Source organism: Symphodus melops (genome assembly GCF_947650265.1).
Source record: "Symphodus melops genome assembly, chromosome: 5".
NCBI lineage: Eukaryota > Metazoa > Chordata > Actinopteri > Labriformes > Labridae > Symphodus > Symphodus melops.
Window position 1 is genome coordinate 29010855 of NC_136695.1, and position 15505 is coordinate 29026359.

At 46.0% G+C, this 15505-nt stretch overlaps 1 protein-coding gene across 10 annotated transcripts in view; it reads right to left on the reverse strand.

The window, feature by feature from the left end:
• The window catches only part of etv1 (ETS variant transcription factor 1), a 30410-nt gene that overhangs the window by 12554 nt on the left and 2351 nt on the right, over nt 1-15505 (reverse strand). For 5 of the 10 annotated variants that reach the window (XR_013779053.1, XR_013779054.1, XM_079343618.1 and 2 more), the window contains 7 exons: nt 12670-12723; nt 6003-6132; nt 4620-4808; nt 3889-4136; nt 1400-1471; nt 1241-1309; nt 963-1132 (listed from right to left, as the gene is read on the reverse strand). Coding sequence is in view for 8 of the 10 variants with exons in the window: in XM_079343618.1 (XP_079199744.1) it covers nt 963-1132; nt 1241-1309; nt 1400-1471; nt 3889-4136; nt 4620-4808; nt 6003-6132; nt 12670-12723 (932 nt within the window). In the remaining 2 variants the exon portion in view is untranslated. Of the gene's footprint in view, nt 1-962; nt 1133-1240; nt 1472-3888; nt 4137-4619; nt 4809-6002; nt 6133-12669; nt 12724-14981; nt 15244-15505 lie in introns of those variants that run through there. The other 5 variants (XM_079343619.1, XM_079343624.1, XM_079343621.1 and 2 more) reach the window with 3 other exon arrangements.

Here is a 15505-nt window from a genome sequence, read left to right on the forward strand (position 1 = left end):
CCGTCTTTCAGCAGGAAACAAGAACAGAAGAATAATTGTGACATATGCAGATTCAGAAGATGTCCATACTGCTCTCACATTATCTCTCCCGTTTAGAAGAAACAAAACAAAAACTGTTGGATCTGCTTTTCCCGCTCTGACAGGCGCAAGCAAGTAGAAAAGCTAGCTAACGTATAATATTTCCGCGGCGTCCCAAAGCGGGAACGTTTGCTCACTTGATAGCATGAATGGGCCCCCCTGTTAGCTGCAGCTGGCCCGGCCCGCTACACTCTGCTGGGCTGCGTGGACTGCTGCCAGGTACCCCTCTGTCCCCCAGCCCCCCCTGCCTGCACCCTGCATCCTCCCCCCGCCCCACCCCCGAAAGAGAGCGACAGTGACCGAGCCTCGCTGTGGGTGTGGGTGTGTGTGATGGTGCGAGCACACAGACCCGGTCTCTGTTTCCATTTCAAAAGAGCCAACCGTCGACGCTGTTTTTATTTTCAGGAATACATCCTGTGGAATATTTAGCAGAGGCCGGCCTGAAGGGTCAGCAGGATGGATGTGTGTTTAGAAGAAGATGAATATTTTAAAAAATCATAGACCTGATCGAGCTACTTCAAGGACAGAGAACAAAACTCAGACCGCCTCAAATGACCTTTAACTCAAATCTTTTTAAACTGTAAGAATCCTTTGATGTTTATTCCTCTTTTGCTAGCGTGCTGAGAAATTTAATTTGATTTAAAAATTTGTTTCTTTTTGATCCACCAAACTATCGAATCTACGTTGTTAAAACTGCATCTGTTTCATAAGAAGGTTCTTGGGAGGAATTAAATCATTTTGCACACTCATGTGGCCGGCTGATTGGTCGGCACGCCCGATGTGCAGAGGCAGCGGTCCCACCCTCTCTCTCTGATTTCTGACTCTTCCCCTCCCATGCTTGCGATGCTAACATGTGGAAGGTTGTGTTGCAGTGCGAGTCTCACCTCCTCCGGCTCGATGAGTTTGAACTCCATGCCACGGCCGGTCCAGGCGATGAAGTGCGAGTTGGACGGGTCGTCCAGCAGCGCCACCAGGAACTGCCAGAGCTGCAGCGAGCCTCTGCGCTGGTACGACGGACCCTCGCGGTACAGACCCGTCTCCTGCTTGATGTCACCTACGGGATAAGCAGCGTTACCGCATCGAGCTTCAACACGACGGCACGTGGAGCCGTTTACTGCGCAGTCGTCAGAATCCTAAAAGTCGCCGGACGGGAGGGACTCACCTTCAACCTTCTCAGGCACGACGCAGGTGTCATCGTAGAAATGCCTCACCACTTTGTCAAACATGCAACCTGCAAAACAAAGAGGAGCGTTTGAAAGACCATCCCTCACGAAACCCAAACGTGCGTCATCACAACATTCACTGGGATCCTCGTCGGTACCTTCAGTCCGGTTGGTGTGAGCCAGATAGCCGTCTTGCCGTAAGTAGACAGAATGGCAGCTAGGCACTTCTGCTGAAAGCCAGGCAAGAACGGGAGAGTGGGTGTTAAAGGGCCCGAAGGCAGCATGAAGAACACTATGTGAGTCATCTGAGAGCAGTCAATGCACCACTGGCTCTGATTAAAGAAGAAGCCCTCCGGGGTCGGCCTCGTGATGCCTCCCAGCCTCAGGACGGGCTCAACACGCTGCTAACACTCGCTCGGAGCGTCTCCACTCAGAGGAACATTTACTACGAAAATACGGACGCTCGTGTGAAAACACAAGCTCGTATGATGTAACGTTTTTCACGGTGCGAAGCTCCATACGAAGATTCGTTCAAACCAGAACTACACGGACCTGAAGGCGTTGGTTTCTTTCTTTGCATGTTTGCTCACAGCAGGTCTCATTTTTTCAATTGAAGGCCCAGAAAATGAAGAAGCTAAATTCTGATCATTAAATGTGTAACAGAGGAATCACAAGTGGGCGGGGTTTAGAGCTCACGAACCAGACTGGGAACGCCTCGGGTGGAAAACACTGTTGTGGAGAAGTCTGCTGCAACTTGTTTAGACTCCTGCCACCGGCCCCGGAAATGCAGGAAATAATGGACAGATTGCTGGGTTTAGTGATGTCACAATTACGCCAAATTTAGAGTTTAGCAACGTATTACTCAACATTATGAGGACGGTTGTGATGTCGATGTGGAAATACCTCCGTCTGTAAATATGACAAAAAATGAGAAAAAAACCCGTAAAGTTCCAATGAGGAACTTTTTCCTTTGTGTTGATTTGGCGCCCCCTGTGGCCAAAGCGCCACCTCTGATCGCCTTGCTGATTTAGTCGTAAGTAGTTTTTTCTACAAACAATTTCTGTGAAAGCATTAGCGTGCTACACTTCAGGATATGTAAATGTTTAAAATATTGGGGATGCCTTTCTTTTATTGATTCTTTTGTAAAAGAAGATCCCTGTGTGTATTATTTAATAAAGACATCGACACCTTAAACATTTGTTGTAGATTTAAGACGTCGAAGTACAGGCTCAATCACGTCTTGATTACGTGAGCTTGTCGTTACAGCAGGTCACATTGACTCATGTCAGAACCGCCCACAACACAGACGTAAAAAAAAACGGTTACAAAGTGAATGTTCAATAAACAGACTGAAGCCCTTGATCGAGGCCCATAAACATTTCTCTGAACTTCATCAAAGTAATGGCCTTGTGGAGGAAATTGCTGCTAATGAAATTACCAGCTCCCCTCCCATCCTTCCCAACAGGCCTGCTCCAGTCAACAAGCTGCACCGATTATAAATCCACCCTGATGCTGCATCCCCATAAACTGCACTGGACTGTCCTGTGGTGTACTGGACTGGACTGTCCTGTGGTGTACTGGACTAGATTGTCCTGTGTTGTACTGGACTGGACTGGACTGGACTGTCCTGTGGTGTACTGGACTGGACTGTCCTGTGGTGTACTGGACTGGACTGGACTGGACTTTACGGTACTGGACTGTTCTAGACTGGGTTGCAGCAGACTGGACTAGACTTGACTGTGCACGCCCCACTTCACTGGCTCAGTTTCAGGGTTTTCTCCACAAACTCGCCCACGTGTCCAGAGAAGCTGTTCTACACTTTTCATCATAAAGTGAGACAGTGACATCGTCCTTGAGTAAGAAGAACTCGTTCCAGGTCTCAAACTAAAGAGGGCTGGAGCCGGATGTCTGACCAATCGAAAGGTTCGTCACTCATGATGTAAAAGGTCCGCCAGAAGAAGGTCCAAAAGAAGGCAGGAGAGTTGGACTTCCTTTAAAGGCTCTTAAAGGCTTCCCATCCTAATCACAGAGACTGCAGATACCACATGTTCCTGAAACTGTCAACCAATCCAGCGGCTGGAAAGTGACAATAAACACCAAACATCACAGATTCTTGTTTTTTTTTCCCCCTGAAAGGAACAAACTCTCCTCATTGACGTCCTGGTATAAAACAACAAATCAAATCTGTGTTTGTGGAAGTCGTGGCGCTGTGAGGAGACTTGTTTTCTCCCTGACTGCTCACACACACTCTCTTTGGGTCCGCCTCGTCAATGAACCGGCGGTCCGCTCTATGTTCATTCATGTCGCGGTGTCGCCTCGGGCTCCGCTGAGGCCGCGGGGCTGCTGATTAGCTCTCTTAGCTAAAGGGAGCAGACAGGCGTGGGAGGGCGGATTTTTTGGATTGTGACCAGGCACATCTCCCCCCCCCCCCTGCCACCCACTCTTTTCTATTAGAGCTCAACAGGAAATGGCGACCGGGCGCAGACACCCGGTCAAACCAGATCCCCTTCTCTAATAATGGGCAAACTCAATAAACTACCCCCCCTCCCCTCCCCGCCTGCGCTCATGTCTTCTCCCATTCCTGAAATGATTGCCGGGCTCTCCTCTCCTCTTACAGATGTTTAAGACACACGACCGCCTCGCTCACCTGAGTCGTAGGTGAAATCTCTCGGCTCCTGTTTGATCATCATGGTGGGGGGGTACGCGTGGGGTAGAGGTGTCCCCATCATGGCCGGGTGCTCGAAAAGGGGGTCCGGGTACTCCTGCTTGAAGCCTTGAGGAGGGAAGGGGATGTTGGGCTCGGACATCTGCCGGTGATAGATGGGCCGTCCGTCCCGAGCCATCGTCGGCGGGGAGGGGAACGAGTGGCACGGCTCGGAGAGCTGACGGCGGAACCTGAGGGGGGCGACGGCGGAGAGTCACAAAGTGATGGAGGTGTGTTCACTCTGAACCAGTTAGCAGGAGGAGAGAAGTTGCACGATTCAACATCGACACACGTTCCTTAAATTGAGTAACAAAATCATTTACGCCTTCGATGCGGGATTTCATTTGAGACAGATTGAAGGCTCTCATATTCAAAACCCTAAAAACCCCGTCAGCTTCAACATAAGACAAAAAGAAAAGCTGAAACTAAAGATTCTCAAATATTCTATTTTATCAAGTTAGCTCAATTGGAAAGCTGTTAATGCACGGAAGATTCTGCACACATCAAACCGGTCAGGATTGAACTCTCAGAAATAATCAACTATAGACGGTGAAACGACTTTCAGGCGAGGCGAGTCATGATTCACTTAGTGCGCCTGCGTCGGCTCCTTCTCGGACTCTTCTGATTCTGATCGTCTCCCGACATGTAAACGTGATGTAAATGTGAAAAGCTACCTGTGGTCCAAGGTGTAGGTGTTGTCAGGGAGCGGCTGCGAGGGCGGTATGTGTGCGTAGGTCCTGTCAGGCTTGGGAGTCGGGGCCGCCGTGGGCGAGGCATGGTGCAGCGGGGACACGGGGGTGCTACAGGGGGGCGTCACTGGGCTGGAGGGCTTCATTGCTGCAGGCTGCTTCTGCTCATAGGCACTGTGGAAGTCAGAAGAGAGACAGACAAGACTGTAGCATTTGAAACCTCCAGAATACACAACATACTTTGTGTGTTGGGAACATAGACTGTAAATATTAACAGCCTGAGTGACGTCATGTCCTGCAGGGGGCGCTGGAGGCTCATCAGCGGCGGCCGCCATGCTGTAAATGCTGTCTCAACCTAACTTTGAGTCAAGCTAACGACAGGCTGAGAGCTGGAGCTGAGGCGGGTTTTAAACCGTCACACTACTGCAGCCAGCCTCTAGTGGACACTCGAGGAACTGCAGGATTTCACACTTCCGCATCGGCTTCGTTTGTAAACCCCGGAGGTTGGGATTAAGATTCATGTTTTATGTGTTTTGCATCAGGTTATGTTAATAACATTTAGGTCAATGTGTATCCATGGCAACCAAAAAAACAAATACAGTCTGTAGTCCTGTTGTTTTTTTCTTTTTTAACTTGATAACACTTTACATATTTAACCAGAGAACTCTATGATGGAGAAAAGTGGATTAAAATTTCAAAAAAAAAAAAGAGTCAGATTTAAAACGTGTTTCTTCAAAATTAAATTAAATTATTAATGTGTAAGTATTAAATAAAATAAGTATTTCTTTTATTAACTCCAACATGTTAAAAACCTGTTCCTATAATTAGTCTCTTCATTATCTGATCATCCTCTCCTCAGAAACCGAACATGTTTTTAATGTGCAAACACACCGAGGTGCTGCACAGACTGGGCCAGACGGCGGTGACGTTCAGGCCGAGTCACGACCTCTCAGGCGAGGTCAGCTGCTGAACATCCAGCGAGGACACGAACCGGCCGATCGTGTTGAAAAGTGCCGAAACAAAAAACATGAATCCATCCGACTCCTGCGCTCTGTCTGAACTGAACAAATCCAAAAAAAAAAAAAAAAAGTTGCTGTAATATTTATGCAACAATGACCCAATATTTCGGTACCAACTACAGGACTGCTGCTGCTGTTGCCATGGAAACAATGTTTTGAAGGAGGTGCGTCGGACCTAAAAGTGTCACTTTGAAAAAAAAGACGTTGTGATTGTTTCCTAAATAAAGTGTTGTTTCTTTTCAGTGTTGCCATGGCAACGAAACGGGTATCCAGGTGAATTTTTTTACAACCTCACAGTTGAAGCGCTCGTCCTGTTTGTTTGTAAGTCGTGTGTGTGTGTGTGTCCTACCTGACGTTGTACGGACACTTCTCTCCATACTGGAGCTTGAAGGGACGCTCCTGACTGCAGTTGGAGCTCAGCTCTGAACACGGACTGTGCAGCTCCCGCTTGATCTTCAGCTGCAGTCCGTGGAAAGCCACTACATGCAGAACGACAGAGAGACACACAGAGAGGTTTAAAGAAGTGATTCTACGTCCAAACAGTCAGAGAGGGATCTTTATGTGAATATACGAGTGGGTAAAGAAAACCAAACAATAATAGAATAAAGCAGGAGTCTACAGATTCAGGATGTTTTAGTCCGTCAGCATCTGTGTCATAAATCATCCATTAGATTCTTCCACTATTAAAAACTCTCTCTCCTTATACGTCTTCACAAACATTTTTTTTTGACTTGATGTCATTGTTCATTAACACGTGAACAAAAAAAGAAAACCAGGTCCAGCGTGTTTTATTCTATGACTCAGTGGACGAGAAAAAAGGAGCGCTCGTGGTTTCGCTCGTGGTTCTCGACTGACGGTGTAAACTTTATTATAAATGTTTGGAAAAGGTCTGAAAATCACAGGAAATCTCTGAACATTTCAAATCTACCGACACGTCTCGACCTGCACCTTCTTTCAGGTCGCTCTCGAACCCTTCGCTGGCCGACGTGACGTCCACACACGTCTCGTTGAGACTCTGTGAGTCGTCATAAAGCCTCAGTCTGCTCTCAGCTGTCTGTCAATACATCCAGACGACAACAACAAGGGCTCATTGATCTGAAGGGGCGAGCGGGCGGTTATGGCGCTCTCTACCTACGGCCCCACGGCGAGCCCGGTGCATCTGAGAGGCTGTTAAGTGCCTGATCAGTCCTGATTAACATCCCATCATCTCCAGTCATGATCAACGCTAATCCAATTGGCCGCTCCTCTGATGGAGACGAAAGTCAGTCAGAATGAAGTCAGGCTCGAGTTGCAGCCGAGGACGGCACGCGGAGCGGCGGCGAGGCCGTCCCACATCCCTCTTTTTATACGAGGGAGAGAGAGAGAGAGAGAGAGAGAGGCCAGTAATGCAAAGCAGAGATGATGTCTGAAAGATGTTCGACTTCGACTGGTTTAGAAACAGAAATTTATGTTACTGATGACAAATTTTAGAAATGCTTCAGAAATCATCAAATCCGCCAGTTAAAGAACCTTCTGATTCCATCATTTATAAGCCCCGCCCCCCCGAAAATCAGCCTGTTCTCTCTCCTCCGACACAGCAGAGAAATATGGCTGCTTTAAACAGATTTAAAAAAATAAAATAAGATCAACTAAAATGTTTCAGATTGAGATTAAAAAGAGGAGAATGATGAGCCTGAAGTGAGCCGAGGAGTCTGAAGTTTTTCCGTGTGCAGAGAGAGGACGATGTTTCTCACAGCTGACTGACAGCTGCCGTACGAGCGGGGGTCGAGCTGCCAACACCCCATCTGACGCACAGCGGCGCCCCCGGGGGGGACGGGCCACACGGGCCCGGCGTGACAAAGCTCCGGGGTTGTTCGCAGCCCTCGCTGGGGGCCCGACCTTTCCGGGTCATCGATCGGAGGTCAAAGAGACACTTCCTGAGGGGAGACCTTTGACGACGGCGGCATGGCGGAGACTCGTTAAGGGCTCACGGAGTCAAAACAATCCTTTAGTTTGTTTTACTCCGACAAAGACGAAGAGAGCCGGTCGGCAGCTTCCTCTCTTCAGTCTGGGTTTTTACGCTTCCATGCAACACGTACGCAGGAGTCACGGCTGCGCCACGCGCCACATCAGCGACCAGCGACGAGGCCTCACGTGTGCAGCAGCAGAATTAGAAATGGAAATGTCACAATGGATTCGGTCGGCGGGGTGCCGAGGAACACAAATCAATAGTGAGGGCATTGCCTCTGACTAAAACAGAGACTTCCTTTTTAGTCCAGAATGTCATGCCCATCACCGCTTGATTGCTCTCATTATCTACGTATTGATTAACCGAGATGGGGGGGGGGCGGGGGGGGGTTAAAGGAAGAGGCACTTAGAACAATTACTGCCCCTATTTTGAATGCAAATGTTTTCTTCTTCTTGTGTTAAATACATCGAATATTCTGCTTTTTGTTTTGCTGTTTGTTTCAGCAACATCATTTATGTTTTTATATTTTAACAGTCTTTTTTTTTTTTTTACGTTTTAACAAGAAAACGGCCTCAAAGTATTTTAATTATTTTGCAATTTTTGGTAACGTTATCCAACAACTGTTAAACACTAACTTTCTGTTTTCACAAACGTTATTCTTTCTTTGTTTCAGGTGAGTCATGAAAACGAGGAAATAATTAATTAATAATTTTACATTTTGCAGAAAAATTTGATTTATTTTAGATATTTTGTTTTTGCAGCGAGCTCACCTCCTACTAGTTTGTGTTTTGTCAGGTAAAATAATGTGAAAAAAAAATCATAATATTTGTTTGATTTAAATAAGTCATGTGCACAAAGGAAAACTAGAGTAATTATGTTTTAAATTATTGACAAACATTCGGTCTAATTTCTCGACGTTTGTTTTCCTTTCAGCACTGAGAACTTCTGGCTCCTGTTTTCAGAGAGTCGTGCATGAAGGGGAAGATTTACTGAACCACAGTTTCTGTGGAAAAAAAAAAAACTCTGGGGGCGCCCTGGATGGCCCAGCGGTTACATGGCAGGCCCCGTGTACGCAGGCTGCAGTATTCGTCACGTCCCTCGCTCTCTCTCTCTCTCCTCCAACACTTCCTGTCTCTCTTCACTGTCCCATCCAATAAAATGCATTAAACGTTTCCTCGCTGATTTCCTGCCATCCTTGAGTGAAATCATCAAAGAAAGTATTTTCTCAGGTGTCGTGAGTGCGACATCGTTTTCTTTGTTTCTGCATGAAAGCAAAGATTCACTTCACTACTCTAATTATTATTATTTATTTTACAGTCATGTTTCTTCAGGTACATCCTCACAGACCTCTTGGCCCCGAGCGTCGTGTTTTCTCAGGTACAAATCGTGTGTTTTGGCAGAACCGAGAGCCGACGTTTGGCAGATATTTCTCCGGTCCATTCATAAAAAAATACAGGTCTTTTGGCAGCGGCGTAAAACCTTTCCATTCCATTTTCACCTACTGTAGGTGCTCGCCTTCGCTGTTAAATGATGGAGGCTGCGATCTGCCGGTAACGTGTGGCCTCATTTTACACCTCCTCTACTCCTCTTCTTCCCCGCTAAGTTATGCTAATGGTAAGCATCTGTGGCGGAGTTTGAGACAAAGAGAAATTCTCCTTCTCCTTCCTTCAGCCCGAGGACACTTTCGCTCCGAGGCCGCTCACATGCTGCTTCTGTGCTGCATGGATGGAGAGTGCGAAGTCGACATTGAGGGAAACTGTCACAGCTTCGCGAGAGGTGATAAATCTGAGGGCGTGACGATTGGAAAAAAAAAAAAAAAACAGTTCTCATTTTCTTTCCACCTCTACGTCTCGCGCTAACGATCAACTGAACCACATTTGTGAGCTTTTAAAAACGTCATTGATGCTTCTCTCTTAATTTTAGTCAAGCAGGTTTAAATCTGCTGCTGCAAGAATCAACTCAAGAAAAGCATCGACTTAAACATGGCGGATAAACAGACAGATTCTGGGTTAAATTAGCACTTTTTTTTTTTTTTTTAACTCATATCTATCAGACAAAGTTTCCCAAATAATTAGAATTTTTTGTTTTGTTTTTCAGACTCATTTCAGACATTTTTTTTTTTTTTACAGCCACGTAGCGACCAGCTAGCAACAATAAGGCTAATGTCCGTTTGCTAACTCGGCAGTTTTTGATTGTGTAAAAATGTAAATGTAATGCAGGTCGAATCAGTGCGTCGGATTTTTATTGTCACCAAGTTAAGATTCAAACTAGAGAAAAAAAACGTTTGCACGTGTTTCATAAGACGGGTTGCACCTCATTGTAGACGGCGTTTACTTTTCAGATTAACACTCACACGTCTTATTGAATTACGCTGCTGCTGTTATTTGATGTTTTTTTCTTCTTCTATGGTCATTTTTACTGCTTTTTAAATCTTTCATCTTTTTTCATGTGTCAGTTTATTTGTCAGAGACTTCTCGCCGCGGCTCTTTGTTCCCAGTGAGGCTTTCAGGAAATAACACACACGACACTGAGAAAGGAGACGACTGCAGCAGACCAGCCTTATTACATGTAATAAATGTGTTTTTAACTTTCACTTTCTCTTTTTTTGAGCTCTTCTAAAAACCAAATTTACACCAATGAGCACAAGTCAACTTATCTTATCATAACGTCCGTTTTCACACCTTTCTGTTCCTACATTAATCCTCCTTTTGAATTTATTCTCTTCGATCTTTCGGTTTTCAGCAACTCGCTCCGTCCATCACTTTGTAAAGGTGCGTTATCAATAAAACTTTTTTTTATTTTATTTTTTTAGATTATTTTTTCTCCCCTAGTCCAAAGACAAATATAAAAAAACAGCAGTTACTGAACACTGCCTTCATCTCCCGGTGAGATCAGACAAAGGAGACGACGTGCTGAGCGTCTACAAATCTAAAACATCTCAAAGATATTTAGCTTTCATTTTCAAAATCCTGAAACAGCTTAAAAAGAAAGTTTAGTGGATATTATTCTGAGCCGTGGATTTGAAATGGACCTGAACCCTGATGGCGCTCTGATTGTTGACGGTTGATCTCTTTAGACTTCCTGTTAGCGAGGCGAGTGTCGTTCTCTGCCAGGCTCGTCCCTGAAGATAAAACTGCTTTTAACATTTGAACTTCCTCTCCGACGTTCTTTACACCTTCGATACGACTTCCATCTCTCCACCCTTCACCCCCCCCCCCCTCCACCTCTCGGCTCGGTGAAACCCATATGGGAGAGCTGCCGGCTGGGATGCCTGCTCGAGCGCCCAACCACGGTGCCCTCACCCTCCCGCCATCTGTCAGCGCCTCTCCAGTCTGCTGCAGGTTTGCCAACAGGACAATTCAGATGGTCAGCAGTCTCCTGCCACCGCGGCCACCCACCCCGGCTACCTCTGAAGGACAACGGGACAGTCTCTGTGACCTCTGGTTCTCTGCTGCACACAACGCGCCTCCATCTTGGAATTTAGGGGAAACTAATTCACACCGAGGGATCGTTTTAGAGAAGAGAGGAAATAAATAAACCGACAGGAAAAATTGTTCCTGCATCCTCAAAGATGGTGGAGAGAGAGCTGCAAAATGTGGCTCGAAAAAAAAAAAAAACACATTTTACAAGAATACGCCTCCTCCTTTAAAAAACCCCACATGTAGTTTGTAAGATATAAAACAGTGTTGTTGTCAGTCTGACGTCCTCAGCTTCACCTTTTTAAGGTGTTTTTAAAAAAGAGTAAAGACAGAGGAGAACAACGGGAGCACGCTCCAGCGCCACAGCCTGGGATTTGGCTCACACGGGGTTAATATGTCGAACATGCAGCTCGACCTCAGATCAATTTTTTTTTTCTAAAATATGAACCAGATATTTTTCTGTAACAGCTGAAATCTTTCACACTGGAAAAAAATCAACCAATCAGAAAGCGGCCGTCGATGTCGTTTGGACCTTTTTCTTCTAACTTTGAGCGTTTTGTCCGACGTCTCCGGCGGGCTAAAGGGCGTTAGAGGACGAAGGGAAGACTCGGTTTCATGGGCGTTTTGGCTCCTCTGAAAGACATGTGCTCGCTCAGGTTCCCACTGAGCTCCACTCACTCCATTTCTGTCCCCACCTTGGCACTACTTCCTCCAGAAGCGGAGCGTGCCAAGTCACCAGTCACCGTGTGCAAGCGGCGTGCACAAACCAGGTGAAATACGACGTGCTCGCTCGTCCCTTTAATAGCGGAGAGAGAGAGAGAGAGAGGAGAAGCTGCTCGCTTATCAAACTCTTAAAAAGGTGTTCTTAGAAGTTGTGTTCTCTCGCAGTAACAAAAAAAAAAGATCGTGCTTCTTTTGTGCGGCTCAAATCCCCGACTGACGATCTGGGCGGTGAAGCAGAAGGCCGACGAGCCTTCAGCTGAGAAGAGATAAATCTGCTGTTTACCACTATTACCCTGCCCGATTTAGAAAGTCGAACCACAATGGGTGGTTAATCACGAAAAAAGCCTGGAGGTGAGGTCGTCTGGAAGCATTTTTTAAAAGATTTTCTTTAAAAAAAAAAAACGAATGAACACAAACCCTCGTTTGAGCAGTTTGGCCTCGCGGGATGTAAAAATATCACTTTAACACCCGGGAAAAAAAAGACGACCACAATATTTTGATGTTTATGCAAATAGATCAGAGCGCAATAATATCTGCGAGGTGGTGAGAGGAGCAGGGGGAACAGAGGGACGAGCGAGAGAGAGAGAGAGAGAAAGAGAGAGAGAGAGACCCCCCGACCCGTGCACCTGTCTGCAGACCTGCAAGACCGCCGCAGCTCTCCAGAGAGCAGCAGGCCGAGCAAAGGTGAGGCTACTTAAATACACACACACACACACACACACACACACACACACACACACCGCCTGGTGCACGCTCCCTGAGCTCAAACACACCAGAGGAGAGGAGTGAGAAAAACACACACACAAACCACAGATGTTTACATAGACCCAAACAGCATGAAAACACACACACACACACACACACACACACACACACACACACACACACACACAGAGAGTCAAAGAGCGGCGTGCTCTCGTACTCACAGTTTTCAGTCTGGAAGTCTGGAACGAACTGCTCGTCATTGTCGGGAACTTGAGCTGCAGACACAAACAGAAGAAGAAGAAAGGGAATGATTGTTTGTGATGTTGATGGACACGCAGCATTGATCAGCGCTCCCAGCAGTCCCACACACTCCTCTGGCAAACTGTCTCCGGGGAGCTCATCCCGGCCTATCCCGCCATTGTTTGCCTGTGCTGTCTGTTAAAGAACACGGCGGTGAAAAAAATAAATAAAAAAATCTGTTCCACAAGAAAGAAAAAAAACCCAGGGTGAAAAAGACTTCTGATGCTGTTTTTAAATGTGCATTTATGTTGTTTTCACTAAATATTCTCCTCTCTTGTCAAATGTTGCAACTCGTGAAATTTTTTTTAACTGAACCCCATTTATTAAAAAAAATAAAAATAAAAAAATATATGAAAATATCTATATGAAATCTGTTTGTTGGCACTCAAAGCGCAGCATGAGGCGTTTTATTGCAGCTGCAGGAGATGAAAACATTTTTGTTGAAATGTCACTTTTCAAACCTCGCAGGACGTTTTCACGCTCGCCAATAATTTACACATTAAATTCCTTTTTTTTCTTTTTACATCTTCAAACGTCGAGCTAAAACATGAAATTCAGACTCTGCTTTTTAAAAATCATTCTAAAAATAAGCAAAAAAATAAATAAAATCAGCTGTTTCAAATTTGATCCTTTTTTTTCTCCTTGAAATCTCTCGTCTATGACTTGATATTTTTAAAATAAATCCTGTGAGCGTCCACAGAATGTAACTAAATGACCCTAAAACCTTCAGCAAACACCTCTTCGATGATTTACTGTCGAATTCGCACGCCGCCGCGCCGTGTTTTCCGGCTCCTCGAGAGGGACGCAGGATTTCACCGCAGGTGTCGGCCTTCCTCCTCACTCCACTTCCTGAGGTCGCCCCCGTCCATTGACTCTCCCTCTCTCTCTCTCTCTCTCGCTCGCTCGCTCTCTGTGCCAGCAGCCAAACACCCATTGTTACCTGCATCTAATTGGCTCCTTCCCTACCGCTGAATCCACCTGTACCCACCGAGCCGGGTCTGTTCCAAAGCTTCCCTCGCCCTCACCTGCGCCTCCGACGCCCCTGCACTCAGCTTAATGCTTCAATAATGAAGCCCGACTCCGACTCCAATTAGGCATGTACATATTAATATCACACATATTTACTGTCGGCGGCGGCCCGCCACGTCCCTCTAGTTTGACTCTCTGGCAAAAGATTTAAATGTGTCATTAGCACGTCTATTTATACGCCCGATGAGGTGGATCCTCATTATCACAGACTCAGGAACATGTCCCGACACGCCGCGCATCTTCACAGAAATCAACCGTTTCTCCTCTTTTCTCGCTCTGGAGAAGACGAGGGAGGTTGGCTGCTTGGGTTTTTTTTTTGTCTTGCAGGAGGTGTGAATTGAGGCGAGTAAACAATCAGCACAAGAAGACGAGGAATGGCTGCGTATTTTCAAACAATGTCAAGCAGGTGAAGAGAGCAGCAAACAAAGGGATGGAAATTAATTCTCACCAGATTACGCCCGAGTTAAAGCCATCGACACGCCATCGATGCCGGCAGCACAGAGGAGGAAGAACTTCCTGTTTTACTTGATATTTTTCATGCTTTCTTAAGAAGCGTAAATGTGAAAATTAAAATCATATATAAGCTTAAAGAATCAGATTTTCTTCCCCCGCCACAAAATATGTGGCATTCAAACTTCAGAAAACAAAGAGAGGCTGCAGTGTGCGAACAGGATGGATGAGTCACCGGCCCTCCGTCTGTGAGCGAGCCGGCTGATCCCTGCTGCAAACTCCCGCGGACAACGGCAGAGCTGGAAACGTGCCGCCATTCACAAAACAAACAAACAAATAAATAAAAAAAATAAAAAAAGAGGGAGACGGGACGGGAAGGGAGGAGTGAGGATGGAAAGGGAGAAGTTTGTAACACGAGGCCTGAGGAGGAGGATCAACACTGGGACGCTTTAAAAAAACAAAAAAAAACTAATTTCACCGTCTGCATGTCACTTTTCTTTTCTTTTTTTTTCAAAATAAAAGACTTTTAGAACAAATAAAAGCAGATAGTGAAATCTAACTTTTCAGGAGTTAAAATAAGAGCAGAAATGCATTGTGGGAGAAGATGGAGAGCAGAGCGGAGAGTTTCTGGGTGTCACAATTTGTCCGTTTGCAGACGACCCCCCCACCCCTCCCCCTCCCCCCCTTTAACTTCTCGCTCTCCCAGACGGAAATTCAGCCTGCGTCTCATAATTCGTCCTCTCGTTCCAATTACCTGAGCTAATAAATCTCCGAGACGGTGGAGGTATTCCTTTTGCTCTTAATGGACAGGAAGTCATTCATTAAATCTACAATCCTGAAGCGTCCATCATGGCGCTGATCCCTGTAATCTTTAACAGTAACACTTCTCATCAGCCGCCGTCTTCTTCTTCTTCTCTCACTTTGGATACTGAAATATTTAAATGGTGTCTTATTCTTTTTACACGCCCTGCGGTGCACGCCGCGCCGCCTCATAATCTAACCTCCCCGTGTGTGTGTGTCTGTTTCTGAGCTTCATTCTTTAAAAAAAGCTTTGGATTCACACGGAGAGAATTTTCAAATGTGTTCAAGAACAAATGGAGCCCATGAATGATTGAGGATTCACCTGTGTGAGCCAAAAAAAAAATAAAAGGTCTGCAGACACTTTTGCAGGTGATGTTTTACGACTCAATCCCAAATATTAAAGTACGCACTTGAGACGTCTCGTTTCACACGAAGAATTATGGCTTCACGAGCAGAGCGCTCGCCGATCCTCTCTGC